Raw genomic sequence first — 24,035 nt, forward strand, 5'->3', positions numbered from 1 at the left:
CTTGCTTCAGGCAGATTCAGGCTAGTTGGGAGATACGAAAGGCCAAGTGGACGGAAACTTGGTCCGCCGATACAATTTGGGCCGACCGTACACGGATGGCTCGCAGTTAGTCTTATATACGGTCCGCTCAATCTTGGTCTGCTCAAACCGTTCATTCACAGTATAATTTCGCGACCGGACCAAGACTGAGCGGTGGTTCCCTAGTGTGGAGGAAAATACTTCTGAATAATTCATTATTCGATGTTGTACTCTGCGTTGCTACAGCATGCTTTATCGTGGTGTCTTTTATCGAGCTGTCTGGCATCCGAGGTGATTGACTGGTTGCGGTCTATGGGAGGGACCGCTCAAGGGCTGCAGTTGGCGGACTTCGCGGATATGGGTCGGGGTTTGAGATGCGGGGAACGTGTTTTGGCTGAATCTGTCGTTCTAGATGTACCACAAGAGCTTTTTTTTAGCGGAGATAGCGGTAACGCACTGGCTTCATCATTTGGGGCGGATATCCTGCTAAGTGACAGCGAGGCGATTGCGTTCCAATTGTTGGTAGAGCGCGCAAAAGGTCAACAGAGTACATGGGCTCCATACCTCGACATTTTACCAAGGTCTGCCGTGTTGACACCCAAGGCGTTCAGTAAGTCAGGCTTCGAAGCTCTGCAAGATAGCCTGTTCGTAGAAACAAATCTACAGTCTCACGGACTGACAGGTGTATCTGCTCCAGGGGTCCGCGGGAGCCTCAACCTTGCCGTCCGAAAAGCCTGTGGGGCATCAGAAGTTTCCAATCTCGGGGCATGCATCGAGGCACATACTTCCAGTAAAGCATGGGCATGGGCTCTTTCTATCATCGACTCGCGCGCACTTACATTTAAAGGTGCACGCCACTTGATCCCAGTTGCAGATCTCGTGAACTACAAACCTCACCCACATGCCTCAACTCGACGATTTGCTTCTGGCGATTTTTTCCTCCAGCACCATAAATTGACGCCCACTAGTATTAAGACGCTCAGTGACCGTACGTGTGAGCTGGGGGCGCAGTTTTTTGAGGATTATGGTGACAATCCCACGACAATTTATGTTGAGCACCACGGTCTACTAAGCGGCGTAGAGTTGTGTCTTATGCAAGTATCATCCAATGTTCATACAAATAGCAAAGCAAATTATGAATCTGCGTAGGGTTCGTACCCAAGGAGGTGAACCCATTTGATTGTGTGCCCGTTTCTCTCCCGGCACTCAATCATGACTCAAATGAGCATGCGAATCGGTAAATGCGCATATGATGTATTTTATCACCATCTACATCTTTCATAGGCGAATCGATATGCTCAAAGCTCTTGGCGTGCGTAGCATGCCACCCTCATGCTTCAAAGCATCGCTCGACGAGATCGATCCAAACCTGCGGTATTTCTTGTGGGTCATCGACATGGATATGGAACAAATGGAAGCTTGCATTGCATCAATTGAGACTAGCTGCCAACAGCGCCTCGCGATTGATGCTCGAATCAACCCAGTGACGTAGGCCAACCTTCGCCAGACTGCGAGTATGCATTCACACCGCCACCACATGATGCCCCGGCGCTAGTCTCCAGTTTGTTGGATGTCGTCTCAAATCACCCCCTAACTCAAACGACGAGCATGGAGGATGATACACGCACGCTATCAAATGGTGGTTTGAGCAGAGATGTGTCTCTTGCTGTGCAGTTCCGTCGTTCTCGCAAGGCGCTTCTTAGCCAGCTTGTGTATGAAGCCGAAGGGGTGCTCGATGCAAATTCGAAGCCCAACTACCAGTCGAGCATGCCAAAAGAGGTATCCGTAGCTGCAACTTGGAATCTTGTTCTTTCGCAGAATGGGACCCTCCTGCACCCGCTCGGGTTGCGAGTCCAGGCCTTCAACAGCTGGGCGAAGTCGATGAACTGGCCACAGCTTCACATTCAGGCAGCGGTACTTTCATCTCACGGTGGTCGCGTTGGCACGATAGCCACCAAAGCTTTATACAAGCGTGACGTCTACATTGAGATTCCCGAAAGCAGTCAGCTTTAGCGTAATATTTTGTTTTGTTTCTGACTCATTACATTTGCCTATCAGAATGAGGCATACTTTCCATCCAGGTTGTCTCGGGATCAAGGCAGCTCGACGCGCGCTTGGCGCAGCTGCATTATATATGGACGACTTCCAGGCGCTCATCTTCCTCCTATTGAAGAACGTACTCGCAAATGTCGGGAATGACCCCGGGACCGCAGATGCAAATGAAAACATATTTGCCCCCTACCTTGCAAATGTCTGTGTGGTAGGAAACATTAATTTGGTTTCTCTTTTTCAGTTACACGAATAGACTGTAGATGTTTCACTTGAATCCCCCAGGCACTGCTGCCGGGTGTGGACCAAGTAGTGACAGCAGCGCTTGGTCTTAAGCCGAACAAGAAGGTAGACACATCCCTACTGCCCCCCTTACTTTGGGCAGAAACGGCAGAAGAAGCGCGTGCTCTTGCAATCGCAAGGCTCCAAGGCTCTGCACTCTCGGAGTCAGTGCCGGACTATGCGCGCCTGACAGCGTATAGAATGTTCTCTCTTACTTGATCTAATAATCCTGTGCAGGTTGCTTCGACCCGTCGATCTTACGAGGCAGTAATTGAGCGTGTGGGGATGGAGTCCCTTTCCAAGGTGATCCCTCGCGCAGAAATAGCTCTGAGTTGGTTTGCCTTCCGCTGGGCAGCTCAAACTCTGGATAGTCGCGCAATTTGGTGGAATGGACAGCGGCACTTGGTCCCCATGCTTGATCTCGTCAATGCAGCGGATGCCAGCGAGATGCCAAGGACCGCGACAGTTCACAAGACCTCTGCGAGTCTGCACCGTGCTGAGCCAACTGCTGTCACGCCCGCAGCCTGGAAATTTGAATCGGGGGATCAGCTTCTCGAAGATTATGGCCAACCAAATCATGTTCTTTTTCTGCCTCAACCAGCGCGCACTGGCGGGCAATACTCATCTACACTGGTGCTAATAGTGCACATGTTGATAGGTACCACGGTTTTGCGCTGGAATCAAACGATCATGACTGTGTGCGCATCGACCTGCATTTGGATCATGTTCCAGGTACGTCTGAGCTCTTAATTAACGGCTCGCCAGAATTCGACGTGATAAAACAGCGGCTCATATCCTTCGGCTTTCGGAGACTTGATTACACAGCCTGTGTCACGGCTAGCTCCCGCCAGCTTACTAGGGTGTACCAATTCATTGCTATCAAATATGGTCTACCTCATGTCATCCCCAACGTGGACACTGAAACTTACCTCGCTCTCTTGGGTGAAGTGGAAGACAGACTCGTGAGTTATGACTTGAAGACAAAGAGGAGCGGATTTCCCGAGATGCTCCTGAATGGCGAACTGCGCAACCTAAGGGCTCTCAGAAGCGACCTCACCGAATTAGCTTCTCAGAGCTGCTTTATCCCGCTTGTTCGTTGACTCCTTCCATACAAACCCAGCTTTGGCATGGTATGGCAGGCCATAGCTGGACGATTGTACTCTCAGGGCAAGAGCTTGCCATGTCTCCACAAAGCAAATAGGACCCCCATTGGATTAGTTGGCCCTGTGCGGATTGTCTTCTCACAGGATCGTCTTTTGCAAGCTGCCAAATTGGCTTCGAGCATTTTCCACAAGGTCAAGCGTCCAGCTGGAATATGTATCCTGGCTCGGCATGATTGTGCATCCGCTCTCTTACGTGGGGATTTCGGCTTGGTAATGGCTGGCACTAGCCTAAGGGTGCCATCCGGTTAATCAACCTACTTGGGTACCTTGCGCCCCCCCTCCTTCGCCGCAGCAAAGCGCGGCAAGTACGCCTGCCGCCGGCGATATCGCTCGGTGCCACCGGGGCGGCTTCGCCGCACCCTAAGCTAAGCGCTGCTCATCAGGGCGCACAGGGACAGCCGTCCCACGGGTCGTAACCGGAAGTGCCATTGTACTTGCCCAGGGAGGGTAGCCTACAGAGATTGAAGGTCCCACTTGGGGCAGCGATGGACCGACGATTTCCAGCGATAGTCGATGGCGGTGGTCTGCAATGTAGCTGGGCTGGGACCAAGTTATGTCATCAGGCGAGTTGGTCATACACATACCTGGGTCTAAAACTGACATTTATGACGATGGCTACAAGCTTAACATCAAATTGCGCGCGGGCGATACTCCCTCGGGCATAGGCCCTTTACTCCTACTCAGGCGGCTTTACTCCCTAAACCCGGCACGCTTGGGGGCCAATGCTTCTCCTTGGCATGCGGAAGGGTCCTGGAGCGGAATACGGTCCATGCGGCACTCAGGTCGGCAGCAGTGGCTTTAGGATTGGACCTTGCTGACCACGTCAGAAGGAGGCTACTCTAGGTAGACTCGGGCAGGGTACCGCACAGACAAACTGTCAGCGAGGTTTCTTCTGTCTCTGTCGTGCTTGTCTGGACCTGCGGGACTGTCCCGACTCTAGATATAGCTGGCGTAACTAGGCTGGCTGACTGTCTTGACTCTATAAAGCCCGGGATCTTTTCGTCTTGCCGCAAGTCAACTCCGGCGAGGTGAAACAGGAGTCGCAGAGGCCACTGCACGAAGCAACGAGACAAGATCTGCATGGGCAAGTTGCTGATCACACATGGTGGACTCTTTTTCAGATGTCATATTTTCCTCGAGAGCAGCCAGGGCCATTTGGGCCTCATGGCGTGCGTATGCATCATTAGCACCAGCAAGCGCCACAAGTGCGTCAACGCCACCAGCCAAATACCTATCCGCGGAAGCGATGAAAACGAATATTTTGAATGAAATGGGCGCTCGCAACTTACACGTGCTCATGCGAATCCACTAGCGAGCACATGTTCACAAGCGCGGCGGCGCCAAGCCGGCGTATCCTCGCACTCTCACTTCCCAGGCTGCTGTCGCCAGCAGCATTTACGAGACTCGCGCATGCGCTGGCTTTATCACCAGCGAAGGCAACGCGCTTTGCACCACGATCAGTCGCCGTGAGGCTGGATAAGCATCTAAGTGCAGGTTCGCGTACTGCTAGTGGCTTATCGGCCCCTGATAGAGACACCAGATTTTTCAATGCCCCTGTAGCGGTTTCAACCAAGATCCTATTCGAGTCGTGAAAATAGACCGCATTTGCAACAAGACATACAGCAAATGCACATTCTAGTAATGAGCAAGCATTTTGGCCCAATCTTGTGCTTATTGTTTGACAACTAATTGCGCAATTCGTCAGGAGGCCAAGAAGAAATTGTCCGCAACGGTCTTGATTTGCACTATTGCACCATACGAGATTGGAGAGTGCCCAAAGTGCAGTTGCTCGTTCTGCACTGTTTTGATGCTCACTCGAGACAGACCACAGGGCTTCAACCGCTCCAAGATGACCAAGCTCATTCCGTAAATGTGAGTTACAAGCCAAGTTTCCTAGCAAGAGAGAGGCTGCACGCCTTGCTGTAGAGAGAGGTGCTGCACACAACATCACAAGGCGGCGAGCAAATGACCGAGGCAGCAAAACATGCAGACACGTGTGATGTGGTGATGCTGATAATGTTGCGTTCTCTACGCCATGCACAATCTCTATATGATTTGTGCCTACCAGCGCAAATGTATTTGCAAGAGCATTTGCTGCGTTTGCCTGTATCAACGTTGCTTGATCGGCGTCAAGTAAGTCAATGGAGTGGCTGGAACTTAGAATCTGAAAGAGCACTTCTAGGCCTCCCACTTCGATCAGCTTTTCGACATTTGGAGAGTGCAGGGGAAGTAAATTTGCAAGTGCACACGCGGCAGCCTCAATAATGTCACTGTTAGATGCACGAGAATCTCCTGGTAGAAACATACTTGACGAGCGTAAGATTTCCACAAGATCCTGAACCAATCCTGCGGCACCGAACGCCTCCTGGTTGCGTTGTTGTTGAAACGCCAAATTTGCTGCTGCCTACATGACACAGCGGTAAACGCGCAAAAGCGATAATCTCACTCTGGATTGCATGCATCACAGGCTAGAGCAACTACTTCTGGATTTGCGTGGCGGACAAGGCCGACGAGAGTAATTATCAACCCATCGACTTGTCCAAGCACGCCGGCGTTTTTTGCATCAAATGACACTCCCGCAAGGCCGCACGCGGCTGCAAGCACGCAATCATAATCGCGATCATGAGAAAACACCAAGAGAGTTTTGATTATTGGCGACACTGTTTTCGAGGGTTTTTCCCCGATCGGAGATTCATCGGGCATCAAGAGCCAAGCTGCGCTGGTTCTTACTAGATGTTGGATATTTGCGTAATTTGGTCCTTCAGATGTCCTTCTGCGGCGCAATGCCCATTGCCTGCGGGCTACGGCAACATCACGGGGATTCTCCGCATGAGAAACGACATCATCCACTCTTCCTACCAGCGGGTCACCATGTGAGGTTGCTGCGGAATGTGTGTTTGTAACAACTGCCTCTAGCTCTCTGCCAGACTGCGCGAGTTGGATACATGCTTTTGCACGAGACACAGCCACATCAACCCAAAGCCGCCACTGCTCGCGGATGTCAGCCCCAAACGAACGACAGTCAGCATGCCCATTCCACGCCAATGAAGCAAGGGCCTTTGCGGCGAGACGACGGAGCTCGCGTCGTGGAGAGCGGCACATCGCAGCTAGGACAAGTGCTGCTCCATTGGCACCTGCATGATTCTAATTTGATCAAATCGGATAGTTGGCACGGCTATTTTTTACGCAATGCATTATTAAAGGTTCGGTGCGCGCCAGACATTGTGGCAAGTCGCTGGGCAAAAAATAGAAAAAGGGACGAAACGTCGATTCCAAGCGTATGTGCGGCTGTTGTTTGTCGCCAGACATCGAGGCGCAATGCTCGCTGAGCTTGCATGTCGAGTGTCTTCTGCTGGTCTAGTAAAGCTTCGCGGTGGACTAGCGCTGTTCTTGCACGAGAAAAGCTTGCGAGCATAGTATGAACCCAAAGCTCCAGGCGGGCCGAGTGTGCTCGCTCATAATATATTTCGTCGCGGGAGCGTGCACGCAGCTCGGCAAGTAATTTTGTCATTTTCAAAATTGCGAGGTCTCGTACTCTCCGCCGTGCCTCCTCAACACCGAGGCTATGCCTTAAAGCTTCAGAAAGTGCCTCATGCAATTCAATTTTGCACTTGCATGATGTGAGTCCATCTCGAAATTTTGTCTCGGCTACGTCTCGCCTAAGATCAGGTCTAGAAAACTACTTCAAATAATTTGTCATGCGCCGATGCAGGACTCGCGTGCTTCCCGAAGAGCGTCACGCCTTGACAATAATCTCTCGCTAGTCGCGCTCGCTTGCGCTGTTTTTGCCAACTGCTTTGCAGCCTCCGTAGCTTGAATGCCAGCATTAAGGGCTGCGTTTTGAATTCGCCTGCGTGATGCTCGTTCGTTTAGAAGCTGATGGTGCAGTTCAGCAATAGCGTAGCAACCACGACGATGGACATGCAATCGAGCATTGGCTGTAGATTCGATGCGCGAGATGGCATTGCTCTGCCTTTGTTGTATCTCTACACGTGAAAAAGTTGATGCCACCCGGCCGGACAAAGGCAGTGGATCATGCCGCAATCTTACCATCTCATCTGATGGAGAAACATGATGTCTGTTGCAATCGACTGGTTCAGTATGGGATAGTGCTCTTGCTGAGTGTAGCCCATATCCTCGGTGTGAACGAACGGATGCTGATATACTTTCTATTCGCTGCCTTTGCTCGCGCTTTCGAGCGATGCGCCTAGAGTTCTCAAGCAAGGCGAGCTGTGCGTAGGCTGCTGCCACGCGTGTTTCGGATGATTTGACGAGAGTATTGCAGTTGTCAATGAAGTTATGGTGGGCGTTATTCTCAATCGCGGCCGCCACGATGACCCTGGCAGCATCTTGACCAAGAATAGCCTACACAGCAAGGACGAATAAGTCCTTGGCAATACTCATCTTAAATCTTTAGTCAAACACAGTCTGGTGGCATGATCACACTCCGCTCGAGCATTTGCAATTGCAATTAGAAGAGCCCGCCGCTCTAGGCTATTTTCCTTGTCGCCCAGTAGCCTCCTTATTTCTATTTGAAAACAAAGCAGCTCTTCCGCATGAAGAAGCTTCCTTTGTCGTCCTATTTCGCGAAATTGTTCTCGCAAACGGACAATAGAAAGTTCCGCCATATGCATCATGTTAGTAAGGGAGATGGATTCGTGAGCTTGGCAATTTAAGTCCGCTTGGCGGTGTTCCGCAAACGCCTTGCGCAAAGCGTGTTGCAGTCGCACGAGCTCTCGCGCTTGGCGAGCGCGTTCCACAACTTGCATCGCACGCATAGACACGGCATGCTGTGCGCCCAAAGAGAGCCAGCACCCTCGTTCACGTTCAGCGTCCGCCTCTAATTTTTCGTGCTGCCAGGCCTCAATTGTACAATCTCTCCTAGTCATTTCACGAGCGCCATCTGCAAGGCATTTTTCATATATCTTCAGTGCCTGGTTTTCTCCCTCGTTTCTGGAAATACGCAAAGATTGATTGTATCGATTCAAAGCGCTCTGTGTTCGTCGTACGGCATCCTCAAGAGCATGATCGTGCTGCGTTTTCATTTTATGTAGTCTTGCAGCATTGAGTTCAGTTTCAATTTGTCGAGTTTCATGATGAGTCCAAGCTTCGGCACCTAGTTGAGCTGACTGAGTAAGTAGAGCACTAAGAACTTCATTGTGAGCTAGCACTACCTCTGTGATTACCTCAACTGCATTACAGCGATCCTGAACTTGAAAATCAGGCTTTATTTGCGTTACCTTCATTTTTGGGCGAGTTGACATAGCTTCAAAAAAGCTAAATCCATCATTCAATGTGGACCTATTTGTGGTCTCGCCAGGGATGTCAGCTAGATATACAAGCTGTTGAGGTAAGTGATTCTTGCTTCCAAGATCGAGAATGCGTGCGATCTGTGGTGTCACAAGAATCACCCTGTACTCGATATTTTGACACTGTTTACCACCTCCACAGCAAATTGTGCTGCGCATCTTACGGAGACCAGATCTTTCTGTGCCACATCAGCATGCGCCGATGACTCTCCTCGAGAGCTGCAAATACACGATATTCCCTTGCCATTTGTTGATTCTTGAATATTCTCCATGCGCTTATGCGAAACAAGCGCCACATCGGTTACCTGGAAGAGTTGGTAATTTTATGTCAGGATAATATCACATACCCCATGCGCCTGCTCAGCACACGTAGCTAATGAGCTACTTGGCATTGGACTTAGTTCATCATCTTGGCTGTTGTTATTGTTACACGTGCTCTGGAAGGGACGAGATGACGATCGAGCATCAACAAAAACGGCCACAGATGACCAATTAAGCTCCCCATTTTCAAAAGGAGACGCGAGAGTATGCATGCGACCAGGTTGACATCGCCATGTTATGCCACGAAGTCCGGACAAAACCGCTTCGGCAGCAAGAACGTGGATGAAACATGCAACATCTAGTCTTGCTCGTTCACCCTCGATGAACGTCTCTGTAGAGCTCTGCAAGTTTTGTTCATTTCCCGCTCCTGCGAAATTACCCGCACGTTGCAGAAGTGACAACCGTAGTGATACAAGATGATCTTTCGCAACGAAATCATGTGCTACATGCTCTCTCCCGTCTGTTATTTTCTTATCAGAGTCTAAACAAGCCTGATTCGAGTTGGAACTCGAGTGGGCAGCCTGGGACGGTTTTAGGCTGCGAAGCAATCTGTATGAGATTTCTCCAACCCGACGTCGTGTGCAAGCAAGTCTAGTGAGTAAATCATCTTCTGAGCGGGCCTGTGGTTCCTTTCGTTCGATTCAGTATCTGCTAACCTAGGGATCTTGCGATTCCAACGGAGGACACTGAAATATGCAGCTATCTCCAGCTCTTTGCGAAGCTGCTCTAGGGGTAGATTACAGGTGGATGATGATTTACCTTCAAGAGCACGAAATGCATCAGCTACAAAGCCAGGCTTTGACTGTGCCTTCGTTTGGTCTTGTAGCTGTTCGTTTTTGACAACTTCCTGAATGTATGTGTCTGTCGAGTCTCCCGTAATTGGTGTTGCTTCGTTTTGGTTTGACGATATCTGGAGACCTGAGGCCCGTCGGCGCTGTGCCAGTGTTCGCCGCACTTCGGCACGGCGTGCCTAGTATTCGCCAGCCTTTTTGGTTAGCTCCCTCAGGGGCTTTGCATAAAAATCTAGACGCGGATATCACTTCTTCTAAAGCCCTAGTCTCCTTTTCATTCGCGATTCTCAGGGCTTCCGTACGGATTCTGGCCGCTTTGCGTTCTTTGCGAGAAACATACTTCCAATTGTTATCTCCCGCCGCAAGAGCACGAAGGGCTTGTACGTCAACAAATACCGGAGTGTCATCTTCGAAACCAGAGTGAACTTGTTCCTCTAGAAAAGTTAGGGCTTTCCGTGCAGCAATGATTGCCTTGTTCCTTCGCCGATCTAGTTGAGCCACGCGGCGTTCTTGCCGCTGAGAGAAAAAACTGAAACTATCGCCACTTGTCGGTAAGTCTTCATCGCAACTGCTGGAAAAGTTTTCCTCATCGGGGAGCAATGCTATGTTACCACGTGGTTGTGCTTCTTCTCCGACAGTTAGATTGCCGGTCACTGCGATCTGATCGCGATCAGCAAGGACAGGCAGATCATCGACGCGGACCGAGGAGCCACTGGCAGCAGCACTTTGCGCCTTCGGTTGCAGCCAACTCACTTCTCCCGTCAAGGTATTCCTCCACGAAGCTTGACCCCACTCATCCATGGTCTCAACCCAAGCCCCCGACCGCATCTCTTCGACATTTGATGACCTGATAAATTAATAGTGCTCAATCGAACAAATTCTTTTCTCTGGAGACAACGTGTGCAATAATTGGCTTGCCTTGGACAAATTATCTTTGGCCCCGGTGTCCGTCAGAATCTGCCCTGAGGGAATTGCCGCGTTTGCCTCGTAACTCCCTAATGCATCGACAACATTTCCGAGTTCGTCACGGCCAGGTGGCGGCTCATACCTGCTGACAACAGAACATCATAAAGTAACCAAGGGAGGCAAGCGCTGCGGGAGACAGCATAGTAGGGGGGGGGTCCCAGGCAGCTTCACCAGTATCTGCGTGCACGAAGTACTTGCGTCCATAATCATCTGTTGTTTGTGACCATCGCGAAGCGGCTGCAACGCGCCGACGAATTTCTCGCTTGATTTCTGAATCTGCTGCCGCGGTTAAAGCTGAGCAGAGAAGCTGATTCCGTACATCTGTGTCCATAATCATGTGTCGACGAAGTGCAACGGGTGCGAGGTGGTCGGGGGGCCAAAGCGCTGCAAGTTGCCGCCGTTCCACTACCCGAGCAAGACGTTCACGAGAGAGAGTGTCCCGCGCCTTTGAAACCTCAGCACGCATGGGTTTCACTTCTGCTTCTACTGCGCTTGCCAAAGAACCACGCAAATTGGCTAGCTCTTTCTGCGCTTTGTCCAACGTCTTATCGAGTTCAGAGACCTTGGAATTGAGCTGATTGTTTCTAGCTTCAGCGGCGGATAGCGCCTCCCGCAGGGTCTTGATAGAAAGAATAGAGCGACGTATCCTCAAAGCACTCCGCCCCAGGCTGTCACTTTGCTTTGAGACTCTTTCGCTTTGCGAAAGCATGATACCGCAAGCTGCATCGATGCTGGAGCTGCAGCTAGCAACTGATGAGGCAACAATCCTTGCAGATACTGTCCAATTGGTGAGGAGTTCACGCTGCGCATTAGCGTCTGCACGAGCTTCGTTAAGCCTGACGTCGAGCTCACGTCGTTTTGTTTCAGCAATCTGTGCACGCTTCTGTGCTTTTTTGGCAGTTTCCTCTTGCATACCAAGGTCGTCTACTCGTCGCACCGCACGCGCAAAAGCGAGAGTCTCCGGTATTTCGGCAATACCCTTCTCACCAGTTTCAGAATTAACAAACGTGCCATCCTCACATTCTTCCCAGCCGCATGGATCTCCACTTGCCGCACGCCTTAGTTGTTCGAGTTCGATACGAACTTCTTCGACTTGATCCTTTGCTCTGGCTCGAACTTGCGCAACTGTAGATTCAAACTTCATTTCCATTTCGGTCAACCTGGCTTCAGCGGCTGACTGGATGCGCTGTTCCATTGTGTCTCGTTCGTCAATCAAACGTTCGTTCTCCAACGTCACTCTGTTTGATTCCTCGCGTGCCTGTAGCCAATATTTCAATTTATATTAACCACACTATACACACCCGCTCGAGCTCTGCGCGCACCGCTGCGAGCTCGCCCATGCTGACGTCAACGGCTTCCAGGGGAGAGGCGTTAATTCATACCCCTACAGTGGGATTTCTCTATAGCACATTGACGTCAATCGACGCCAGACGGGTCGTCGATCGACGCCGATTGTACCCCTTTTTTACCGCCGGACGGCCTAACGCACCGGCTCGTCAGGGACGAGAAACACTTATGGGTAGTATGGGTAGCACCGCCGAGTGCGTCGGCGTCCTAGTCGGCCGCGCGTGCGCGACCCGAGGGCAAGGCCCAAAACAAACTCTGAAAACGAATAACCCAAGGTGATACTTCCCTTCAAATAAGCGTTTTGTTGAACATTTAATTACGACTCCCAACCCGAACCGGCGACCCCACACCCTGAAAAGTGTCTCAAACGATACGATTAGCGCGCTGACTAAAAGCGCGCGCCTGGCGGGGGGGATAATTCAACATTTTCGTTCGGCAGTCGACCCGCGCGCGCGCGGTCGACGGGGGACCCCCATGGCCTACTACGGCCGGCGGCCAGCAATAATAAATAAATACTTCTATGGCCGCGGCCAGCCCTATGGTTGTTTTTGGCCTTGCCCGAGGGGGTTGACCGCCGGTATGCCTGGTAGTATGCGCCTGCTATGCGGGTTTTATGCGGGTGTTATGCGGGTGTTATGCGGGTGGTATGCGGGTCGTATGCGGGTGGTATGCGCCTGCTATGCGGGTGGTATGCGGGTGGTATGCTGGTCGTATGCGGGTGGTATGCGGGTTGTATGCGGGTGGTATGCGCCTGCTATGCTGGTCGTATGCGGCTGCTATGCTGGTGGTATGCGGCTGCTATGCGGCGACCTCCGGCGGTCGTCGCCTGGGGTCGTCGACAGCGGTCGTCGGGCTGCTATGCTGGTGGTATGCGCCTGACAAAATGAGCGGCGGCGTTGCAGTTTGCCCTGGGGACTTTCATTTTGCTATTTCGAGGAAGCTTGAAGGGGCGGCGTTGCAGTTTGCCTTAAGGACTTCATTTTGCTATTTCGAGGAAGCTTGAAGGGGTGGCGTTGCAGTTTGCCTTTAAGGAGCTTGAAGGGACGAGGCAGTGGGGGAAATTAAAATTGCAAAATCGTAAGGGGTTTGGGGTATTTTGGCTCCGCGGAAGGGTTCTAGAAGGCTTCTGGGAAGCTTCTGGAGGGCTTCTGGCACGTGGTTTGGAGCGGCGTTGCAGTTTGCCCTTAAAGAAACTTGAAGGGCAGTTTACCAAGGCGAGGCAGTGGGGGGAATCAAAATCGCAAAATCGTGAGGGGTTTGGGGTATTTCGGGTCCGCGGAAGGGTTCTGGAAGGCTCCTGGAGGGCTTCTGGAGGGCTTCTGGCACGTGGCATGGGGCGGGTCGCGCCCTCTAGGGCGTGGGCGGCGCGTCAGAGGTCCCCGGCGAGGCGTGAGCGGCGGTGTTGAGGTCCCTTTTGAAGGGCAAGCGGCTGTGTTGAGGTCCCTGTTGAAGTGCAAGGTTTCAGGGTGAAGTCCAAGTTGAAGCGGCGTTTAACATATCCCGCCGGCGGGATATGTTACTATCCACGGGTCCACTATCTCGCTACCAGCGCTCGCTACCCAGGGCAACGCCCCCGACAATAGGGCCGGCGGCTGGGGGCCCCAAACTAGAAAGCGTCGTATTTCCCGCGTTCGGCCGCTGCGTTCGGCGGCACCTGGCCTTAGCGTGTCATTTTGGAATAGCAGAATAATCTCCTACTGGGCCTAATTTGACATGGGTGAATTCGGTACTTGAAGGGCGCCAAAGTCGAATACCGCGAGCTCAGCTTGAAGGAGAGACTCACGAGCCCCACGAGCACCCAGGCGAGACTGTAAAGATTGGAGGTTGGCAGATCCTTCGATCTGGTACCACGGTCCAAAGCCTTGTTGCCTTGGGAGACACCAGACACGAGCATCGTGGTCGAGTCCACACTCGAGGGACACATACGTACGTCGAAGTCGGTCAACCCCGAGAACACATCCTCGAATTTGAGACATATTCAAGATCTCGATCCTGGCTCGCTTTTCGGCGCATTCGTTGGTGAGTGCATCGCGAACGTCACGTAGCGTGAGGTAACCTTTTCTGAGGAGATCAAGGACCCAGCGGCTAGCTTGAGAATTACTTTCGCTTGGAAATTTACTGGCAAACTGAGCATCTTCACAGCGTTGAATACCAGCCTCAATGACCAATTTGTTGCGTCGAGATACTTCAGTAACATCAAGTACATGCTCAAGGCTCTCGAGAGCATGCCGACGGAGGGCGTGGAGATTGTCTCGAGCTTGACGTGCATAAAGATGTGCAATGGCAGCATCGTTATCGATAGAAACGCGGTCAGCAAACAGAGCTGATGCCTCACAGTCGCTCATTGCAGCCATGGTTGCTTCGCGATTACGAACATGATCGTGACTGCATAGGATGAGCTCTTCATGCGGACCACAACCGCATGCGCATGCATCAGCTAATTGCTCTGTGCGACGTCGCACTTTATCGTCACTACAGATTTCAGCTCGAGCAACAGCGAGATGGTCGACGGCATGGCTCTGCACATTCGGTTCACTGGATCCAGGGTTCCAATTTTGTCCGCTTTCTTTTCGGCGATCTTCCGCACTCAAGCGTGCACGAGCTTCGAGCTCCGAGCGTGCTTTACTTTCGTGGAAATCGCGTCGTTTCAGTTTTGTCTCTTTGGTTGACTCTCGAGCTTCGGTCATATTGCGCTCCCTCATCTTCCAAGATTCAACGCGTGCATCGCATGTGCTAGCTATAGACACCAACCGCATCGCTCCACGTATCAGTGCATCAAGTAAAGCGGCGCGCTCAAAAACAGCAAGGCAGTCATATGTGCCACCGCAACGTAGCTTGTCCGTGGCAGCTACAAGTGGGTCAACACTAAGCGTGTCAGTATCACACCATGCGAAGGGCTCGGAAAGTTTGTGATGGACATCACCGATAGTTCTGTCTCGCACGGCTGCAATATCATGGGTGTCGATGGCACCAGGGCCTTTGACGCTGGAAGACCGCACTGCGTCGTCTTGGACGGCAAGGCGCACAGCAATAGCAGATGCGCATGCATCCCAGCACCCTGTATGAGGTTTTAGAGGCCGTATGGCCACGTCGGCATGCAATGCACGAGCCTTCAAGAAGCGTGTCGCCATCTGGGCGGAGAGACGTGGCTCCGCCATTGAAAGATTTCCGAGAGTCTCGACAACAATACTTCCACATCGTGCCCCCCGGTCAACGAGAATCTTTGCATTTGATTCACGAGTGGCCACAACAACTCCGGTATCACCGCCAAATGGAAGCAATACATACCTTCCACACACTTGTGATGTAAAATTCCAGGTGTCTTCATCCTGTGCACTATGTTCGTCGAAGCAGTGCGAAACTGATGACGAAACTGCCGCTGTGGTCGTAGGTGTAGCTACCTCAGTAAAACTTTTGCAGTTTGAGGAAGTTGGGTACGGATGAACATTGAGGAGCGCAGGTTTCTGAATGCGCATGAGATCAAGGACTTGCAGTGCACCATGCTTTGTGGTACCGGCAGCATTGCATCGCCACCAGGTAAGGCATCGCCTAAGGAAATGCTTGACGGCTGCATTAGTCGTGGTTTCAAGAACAGCCTACGTGCAAAAGAGCAATTTACCGGTGAAGTGAGTTCAAACTTCATATCAAAAATTGTCTCTACCCTCCTGAACCCCCCTCCCCCCGCCCTCGAGTTAGTATTGTCTCTAGCCTCTCGAAACACTCGAAGAACACTTGATTCCTTGCATCGCGGTCTCTTGCGAGAATCCCGTCGCGGATGGGGTTTCCGGAGTTGGTCTTCAGGTGGCGAATCCCCTCGAGCATTTCAAGCCAGCGTTTAGTAATTTTCTCCGGCTCGTCTGCATCACACTTGAGGACAGCCTCGGTGTCCAGCTTGACACGCGCTGCCATAACACTAAGGCGCCTCGATGCCACCTCAGATGGTGCAGCTGGAGGTTGTACAGTTAGGACAACAGGGGCTCTCTGATCATCTGTTGCGCTATTTGGCCACCAGAGGTTTGCGGTGGGATCGCTCAGAAGCAAGCGTATAATTGCGCAGTGGACTCTGCGCAGAAATCCATTATCGTGGCGTATCTGATCGTGAACGCTATTTAAATCACCGAGACTTGAATTCCTGCAAAGTGTGGCACCTATTTCACAATACTGCATGGGGGCATTGTGGAGGATGCGTCGAGCCAACTCCATGGGTCCAGCACGAAGGATGGCACGATCACTTTGTGCGGTCGCATGGCGCCAAGTGTCTATATCTTTGCTGAAAGTTACATCAAATACTTCATCACAGTCATCGCTACTCTTGTCGTCATATATCTCGTTGTGACTAATCCCAATGCCAAGCTCGATCGAAAAAGCATTGAGAAAATGCCAGGTCGCTAGAATGTTAGAAAAATCACCTGCTTTGACTGATAAGAAACTGTCGATTTCAGCATAGTCGATGGGACGCCCCAGCATTTCGAGGTCGGGGGCGGCACCGCTGTCGAGAATGGAGTCGTCAACCCTACGATCACGTTGAAAAGCCTCCATGCGCCTAGCATATTTGTCAAGAGCCTTCTCAAGCTTTAGTTCGAGGCGTTTGGCACGCTGACGAGAGGCCTCAGTCATTTTGAGACATCTGCGGTCGATGTCTCCACTCCGAGGTTTCCTGCCTGGACCCCCAGTAAGAGGCACTAGGCCAAGCGCCCGCGCAACTTCCGCACGGCTGCGGAAGCGCCGACCACTGTCATCGTAATAGTATATGTCTGAGGTTCCGGCTGTGCTACCTTCCTTGCGGACTTCTATTGTTGCAGAGAATGTTGAGAGCACGTGATTGCCGTCGCCGCCACAGGAAGAAATATATTCCGAAAGTGCTACGAGCATAGCTGCAATACGCTCCGCTTCACTTGCATCTTTGCGCAGACGTGCAACCTTGGGTGGCCTCTTTTCAGTCAGTTGCAATGAGGTATTAGCAGGCAGTTTAGAAGTATCCTTGTGCGGCTGTGATAATCCTAGGACCCCAGTTGGTATTATTGCTGAGGGAACCGCCTTGAACGAACCGCAGACATTTTGCACGAGTGCGATGAGATCGCCGCCAGCTGCCATACCGGAGAGTAACGCTCTGATCTTGATCTTTTTCGAAGCACAGGGTACAGCTCGCCGTCCACTTCGTTCTGCCTGTGAAGGAGAAAGAGACGTTTGGTGAGTCCTAAGATACACAGCGCAACTCAGCATAAAGCCTCAGCATCACGCAAGAGTGCCCAGAGATTGCTGAGCTCTCTTTTCGAAGTAGTATCTCCAGTGGCCGTAAGAAGCTGTAGCCGCTCGCGTGATTTCCTTAACTTGTCGCTATCACCTTCAACTTGCGCCCGTCTAGCCTGTCGATTTAGCCATGTAGCACAAACGTGTTGACCAGCTGCCTCGCCACTCGTCTCTTTTGCAGTGATCGCGGCTGCAAGAGCGTCACTTGCAGTGCGTAATATAATCTCTAAAATTCCCAAGCATCGTTTAGCTCCAAGATGTACCACCTACATATCCACACTTTAGGCACTCCATTTTCATCCAGAAGACCTCTGACACAGGTCAGTCGCATGATCAGCATCATAGTTGTATGCAGTGGCATTATCAAATATGCGCCTAATATCGCTGACAAATTTGGCATAGAACGATTCGGGAGCATCATATCGCCCTTCAGTCATGCGCGACCTGCGAAGTCCGTCATGATTTGAGTTTTGAAAAGAGCGGACGCCGAAAAGCGACTGTATTATTTTCAAATCCAAGGGATGATGAATAATTTCTAGATAATCTGGACATCCATCGCGCTCTAGATCCACCTAATAAACTACTGGTCCGGATAACGAGCGAGCTCTGCAAAGTTGCACAAAGCTTTCGTGACACGGATAACGAGCGGGCTCTGCAAACCAAACATGATCAGGCACTGCTTGAATCTGTTCTAGGACATATTCTGCGCATTGCCGCGCAACAGGTGCTCGATTACGCATATTTTGTTGCCCTTTTATCTCAGCTTTGATGAACTCCGCGCCTTCCTTCGCGGCTTTATACCCCACCGCTGCCCGCTTGACAGTTCGCGACGGATCCGTAATACTCAAGCCCCGCTTTTTAGATGCTCGGCGCAATCGCGAATCTGGTCCCACCGTTCGTACGCGCAAAATGGACACCGGTACGTCATCATCGTTCTTATCGATACACTTTGCGGGTGCCATCTGCAGTGCTTACCCAGTGGATTAACTAGTAGGCTATAGGCTACTACTAGTATTGTAATAGCTATGTATGGACGGGCCCCTGCACGACGGTCCGGCCCCGGGACGGGGGCCGGGGACGGCGGGCACGGGGGTTCCGGCACGGTAAATGCGCTCCGGGCACGCGGCCCGGCACGGGCCCGGCACGCGGCACGGCACTCGGCACGGGCCCCCGGGCACGGGCCGGGCACGGGCCACGCGGCCCGGCACGGGCCCGGCACTCGGCACGGGCCCCGGGCACGGGCCGGGCACGGGCCGGGGAGGCCCGGCACGGGCCCGGCACGGGGCCCCGGGCACGGCCCGGGCACGGGCCGGGGACGTGGCCGGGGACCGCGGCACGCACCGTTGTGCAGGGCCCCCTGTATGGATAATCAGTGGACTACACGGATGACAGAAGGTTCTACATGTGATGATCTGAGGTTTAGTGCACCAAAATTGGCCACACCCGAGCCATCGGCAGCGGTGATAAAGCGGCGAATATCGCCCTTAGAACGCGAGTGTGATTAAGCACAATCAAATTGCGCTTGGCGATAAGCCAGCTACCTAGGGAGCCTGCTGATAAAGCGGCGAATATCGCCCTTAGAACGCGAGTGTGATTAAGCACAATCAAAGTGCGCTTGGCGATAAGCCAGCTACCTAGGGAGCCTGCATTCTGCTCCTTGGGCTATACTACCCTAACTCGGGACTATGCTATCCTCCCTATGCTGGGACGCTCATACTGGCCTATGCTGGCTATGCTAAGTCTGCCTTATACTGGCTATGCTAGCAGGGCAGACTCTCGTTGGGACGACTCTCTGCTTGTGATTCCTTCTATAGGCGAGTTGCTTGAAGCGAACGCTGAGATTTACGTCATGCCTGGCGCGTCTCGTCACGTCCGTGCTCACAACACTCGGTATAAGAAGTATCGGCGTGCCCGGGCCCTGCCGGAATATTTCGCTTATACTCGCAGCAGGAGCCAACACAGCACCCTGACATCAACACGCTGTGGAATGACAAGAGACAGAGAATCAGCCCACTGTCACTGCAGATGAATTCCATATATGAGAATCGTGCCACATGGGGAGAATTTGAGAATTTTTGCTTGGGCCCAGAGTCCCTCATTTCGCTTGAACTTGGGAGAAAAGTCGGAGAGTGATAATCCATGTGGCTGAGGTGGCTGCGCCATCCAAGCGCGGTCCGTCGGCCTTCATTCTGGCATCTTTAATTGAAACTGAGCTCACCCTCCCCTTGAGGGAGGATTTTACTTAGGCTTTACTTTGCTTCCTTTAGCTCAGGAGGCTCTCAGGCTAGTGGGAGATACGAAAGGCCAAGTGGACGGAAACTGCAGATAGCTCCAAGACTCGTGGGGGCAAAAATGTGAATCACTTAGGCTTGATGTATAACATTCCTGTAGTGAGTGTTTGAAAACATGATTTTAACAATACGTTATTGTGGAAGTGCAGGCGAGAGATTCAGAGCCGTGGCCGTGCGATTCTAGCGAGTACATGCTAGAAAGGCTGATAGGCCGTGGATCTTTTGCCAAGGTATACACGGCCACATGCCGCATGAAAAGAGCAGATGGAGTGCAGCGGGTCGCCCTGAAAGTAATGGATCTTGAACATATTACGACCGAAATATCAGAAATCTCCAAGGAAGTCCAGATGATGCGCATGTGTTCTCACGCCAATGTTCTATGTTGTCATGCCTCTTTTGTGAGCAAGAGTGAGCTCCTTCTTGTGATGCCACTCATGGAGAAGGGCTCTTGCCTGCATATTATGCACGCCGCGAAACAATTTGGTTTAGGGGAGGGGCTTGCAGAGGAATGGCTTGGCTACGTGCTATTTGAAGTGTTGCAAGGGCTTAACTATCTGCACGAAAATGGTCACATCCACCGGGACATTAAGGCGGGAAATATTCTGCTCGATCCCGTTGGTAAGGTGGCCCTTGCTGACTTTGGTGTATCTTCTTGGCTTGTTCATGCTGGACTTCGACGCCGGACAGCAAAGACATTTGTTGGAACTCCGTACGTGCCAACTCACTCTGCTGGTAAGAATCCCAGCCTCTGCTCAGGTGTTGGATGGCGCCCGAAGTGATGGAACAAGTCGAAGGCTATGATTATAAAGCAGATATCTGGAGTTTTGGAATAACAGCTCTTGAGTTGGCCAAGGGGTTTGCACCATATGCTTTTCATCCCCCAATGAAAGTTCTACTGCTTACAATTCAAGAAGAACCCCCTTCTCTTCGAAGCTATGCAACTGAGAAGTCGTGCACTGGTAATTCTTGAGAAATACGCTGGCCCTTGACTCATTTGTTAAATCAGGGGAGTCATTTTCCCGCTCGTTTAAGGAGATGGTACGCATGTGCCTTCAAAAGGAAGCTCGCAAGCGTCCCACTGTACACACCTTGTTAAACAGCAAATTTTTCAAAATTGAGCGGTCGGTAACACCGCTTGTCAACGAGCTCTTGTGTCATGTAAGAAATATATCTGCAACATACCGTGTCGGCGCTTCCTTCATCGAATTTTATGATATCGTTACCATGTTTTAATAGGTAGAGGACGGGCCCATTCATGACTACGAGGATTGTGCGACACCACATGTGCTGCCAGCCTCAAACTATAGATCGCACCTCATGAATCTCACATAGGATGCTTTACTCGACCATGACAATGCAGAACCTTCGCTACGCGATGGGACTGAGCCCGCAAAATTGTCTTCGACCAGAAGAACTGCCGAGGACCTAAAAAAAAACGCAGACGATGCTCACTCGGACGGCCGCTGTCTGGCGAGTGTCCGCAGCAGAGATAACCACTAATCACAGGAGCACAATTCCATGAAAGATAAAGCACAGGTGCACGCTTGCATTGCGAAGACGGGAGAAAGCGGCGAATTCGTTCGCGGCACGACATGGACATTCGAAGATGGTTCACAACAGCGATTTTCTTTTGACTATGGCAGCATCTTCCCTTGCACAGGACAAGAAGTTGTGCTCAAATCTGAATCTTTCATCCGCCGCGAGATCGATGCTAAATGTGCTCAAGATGACCAAGAATGTGCCGCAATCTTTGACGATCTCGAGGACCTAATGAATCAGCGGGGCGGCGAGTGGGACTTCAAAAAGAATCAAGATGTTTATGCGCGCGATGAGCACAGTCAAATTAACAAGGGCGAAGGCAGAACTGCAGATGGGAATGAGTTACCTGAAAACTGACATGAGGACCTGTGCATATGCGCAGTGTGCAGCTTTGATTGACCATAACAGCTTCCTATGTGTATACGACACAGGAGTGTTTCCTAAGCGACGACCAGGCTATCATTGATGGTCCCAGGGCAGGTGCAAGTGTGCTCTGCAGCATGTACGTCGACGTCATGTCTTGGGGCGCAGTTTGGGGCTTCACCTCAAATTGAACCCGGAAAATTCAGCGCGATCTAGTTTGAGCCCGCCCGGGGCCTGTGCCTGGGGCCCGGGTGCCTCGGCAAGTCCCTGGCTGCCGGCGTGGTGCCGCCAGGACGTTGCGCACGGGCGTTTCTGGATGCAGGGCGCCGACGGCGTGTTGGAAATTTCAAGTACCGTAGAGAGACAGAGAGGATCCCGCTGGGGCCTTGCCTACTTGGTAGCTCGCTGGCACAGAGCCACGTCAGCGAGCCGCATCCAAGATTTCCTTCCCCTTGAGGATTCTAAACCCAGCCAAAGCCCAGGGGGCTGGCAAAAGGCCATGCCTCTCTCTCCGCCGGAGGGGTTCTGGCTGGGAAGTAACTTTCCCAGGGAACCCAGTTATCCTCCCGGGGGGGGGGGGGGGGGGGGCTGAGTCTCGTGTCCGGCCCAAACTAGGACACGTCGAATTTCCCACGCTCAGGGCCAAAATTAGAGCGCGCTGAATTTCCCGCGGGCGGGTCATATCTGAGGGCAGAAATCCAAGGCGGGGCCCACTGTGAAGCCTATCGTGCTTCAGGCCAGTCAAGGAATATCGCGGTATGTTTGAACTAAGCACGCCCTTGAAATTGCCAAACCCAAGCCGTCAGCAGGTTCTAGATAGGTGCCTAGGTTGAGTGTGCTCAGTGCACCACCAAGAGGCGCCAAATTTCCCACCACAGATTAGTTCGTTTGTTTGAAATACGACAATTCTCGCACCAGGCTCGTTCGTCGCTGGCTCTTCTGACGTCATGCTATCATGCACATGTCGACTGCAGGTGTATCTCAAGACTTGCACAACGAGCTTACGTGTGTATTGATCATTTGAAAACATAGCAGTTGCTCGAAGAGGCAAAGCACTCCGTCGCTGCTGTTTTTATCTCTTGCTACGATGCGAATATTATCGCAATTTTGTCTTCTTAGGTGCCCGCTTGATGTTGTTGATGGACAGCCAAGGGAATCGGAGCGCGTTTGGCCCGTTGAGGAATTCAATGTGCGTTTGAAGAAGTGCGGGAATGCGAGCGTCATCACGTTCGTGCATTCTGACGATTGAAACCTAGCGTGTATATGATATCACTCTACAAAAGGGCGCCCTCGCTGAGACACAGGTATCGCATACGAGTTCTTCAATACAGGCGACATACTTGACTTCTGGTATGTAGAGGTCAAAGCCTAGGGCGCCAAGGAAAACACATTCCATGGCATTAATGCGATCGATTGGGCAGGGGCGCTCCGCAGGTTGGACGCGACTCCAGGCGACAGAAAAGTCCACGTTTCGGAGGGGCGTGTCATCCCAGTATTTCTGCGCAATCATCATTGCGCAGAGAAGAAGTCGTTTGCAGTTTCTGCTTGTCACACGCAGGTGCGGGTGGTACGAGAGAATCCTAATCACGAGCATGAGCGCAATGACCGTGCACTCAGGGGTGAACATGCAAAGTGCGAACATCTGGAAGACGAAGTCGTGTAGCTGAGGTAGCCCAAGGTGGGGTGCAGTAGATAAAACCTGAGTATAGGTGGGCGTGCACTTCCTAGCCTCTGTTCGAAGCCCTTCACGTAGCCCGGCCACACTCGGCGACTCTCGAGAAACGCAAATATTGCGTATCGCTGAAAGTTAAGTTACTCGAGCCGAGTTACTCAGACGCGGCAGCAAACGCCAACCTCGCTCCAGAATGCACGGAGTTGGGGCGGTTCCTCCGCATCAATAGGCGCCATCATGAACTCGACCAGTAGACAAATACCCATCATGATCACTGCATCTACTGGTGCCTCGGTCTTCGGTGCGACAAAGATCCTTGTTGGAGTGATGAGTGGTGCGCCTGCATGCTTCGGTGCGAAAAGCCTAGGTACCACGTACATACGAGTTTGTTTAGTGGCTGAAAGGAGCACAGCAAAATGCGCTGGCATCTGATCATTGTTGGAGTGCCCCTGTTCCTCGTTAATGTCCCCGTGATCGGAGTGGGATTCAGAGTCATCACGCATCTCTGTATCAGCAAGGTGCGTCACCTACATCGTAGACTAATCAAACCACGTGCGAGGCGCACGCTATACCTTGGCCTTGCTCCCAAAAACATTTCCTAGCTTGGGCGCCCAGAGCTTCGGCATTGACTTTGGCATACGCGGCCGCGGCCAAACGGCTCGTGGTTGTCGCAG

General features: G+C 51.9%; 5 protein-coding genes across 5 annotated transcripts; 3 read left to right on the forward strand and 2 right to left on the reverse strand.

Annotated features, from left to right (window-relative positions):
* Positions 1–41: 41 nt before the first annotated feature.
* On the forward strand, positions 42–3,550 carry AURANDRAFT_72722 (hypothetical protein; the record flags this gene model as incomplete). The annotated part of the gene is made up of 10 exons (XM_009043628.1): positions 42–1,081; positions 1,168–1,255; positions 1,303–1,405; positions 1,511–1,532; positions 1,574–2,020; positions 2,100–2,296; positions 2,353–2,517; positions 2,587–3,007; positions 3,082–3,311; positions 3,470–3,550. The coding sequence occupies 10 exons, from the start codon at positions 241–243 to the stop codon at positions 3,548–3,550; spliced, it is 2,595 nt and encodes an 864-aa protein (XP_009041876.1).
* Positions 3,551–4,117: 567 nt separating this feature from the next.
* Positions 4,118–12,239, reverse strand: AURANDRAFT_72723 (hypothetical protein; the record flags this gene model as incomplete). The annotated part of the gene is made up of 16 exons (XM_009043649.1): positions 4,118–4,262; positions 4,615–4,743; positions 4,802–5,616; positions 5,784–5,916; positions 5,959–6,646; positions 6,699–7,171; positions 7,261–7,851; positions 7,959–8,955; positions 9,051–9,126; positions 9,169–9,679; positions 9,799–10,112; positions 10,183–10,780; positions 10,998–11,461; positions 11,575–11,649; positions 11,678–12,157; positions 12,201–12,239. The coding sequence occupies 16 exons, from the start codon at positions 12,237–12,239 to the stop codon at positions 4,193–4,195; spliced, it is 6,453 nt and encodes a 2,150-aa protein (XP_009041897.1).
* A 620-nt stretch (positions 12,240–12,859) lies between these two features.
* Positions 12,860–13,249, forward strand: AURANDRAFT_68026 (hypothetical protein; the record flags this gene model as incomplete). Its single annotated transcript, XM_009043629.1, has 1 exon — positions 12,860–13,249. One exon carries the CDS (start codon positions 12,860–12,862, stop codon positions 13,247–13,249), a length of 390 nt encoding a protein of 129 aa, XP_009041877.1.
* Positions 13,250–13,738: 489 nt separating this feature from the next.
* AURANDRAFT_72724 (hypothetical protein) lies at positions 13,739–18,463 on the reverse strand (the record flags this gene model as incomplete). The annotated part of the gene is made up of 9 exons (XM_009043648.1): positions 13,739–15,842; positions 15,979–16,338; positions 16,365–16,378; positions 16,409–16,505; positions 16,528–17,412; positions 17,640–17,762; positions 17,826–17,940; positions 17,995–18,068; positions 18,144–18,463. 9 exons carry the CDS (start codon positions 18,456–18,458, stop codon positions 13,950–13,952), a joined length of 3,876 nt encoding a protein of 1,291 aa, XP_009041896.1.
* Positions 18,464–19,842: 1,379 nt separating this feature from the next.
* AURANDRAFT_55541 (hypothetical protein) lies at positions 19,843–22,188 on the forward strand (the record flags this gene model as incomplete). Its single annotated transcript, XM_009043630.1, has 8 exons — positions 19,843–19,886; positions 19,937–20,496; positions 20,544–20,746; positions 20,794–20,960; positions 21,024–21,071; positions 21,120–21,263; positions 21,324–21,396; positions 21,448–22,188. 8 exons carry the CDS (start codon positions 19,869–19,871, stop codon positions 21,681–21,683), a joined length of 1,449 nt encoding a protein of 482 aa, XP_009041878.1.
* Positions 22,189–24,035: the final 1,847 nt, after the last annotated feature.

This window comes from Aureococcus anophagefferens (genome assembly GCF_000186865.1).
Source record: "Aureococcus anophagefferens unplaced genomic scaffold AURANscaffold_60, whole genome shotgun sequence".
Classification (NCBI taxonomy): domain Eukaryota; class Pelagophyceae; order Pelagomonadales; family Pelagomonadaceae; genus Aureococcus; species Aureococcus anophagefferens.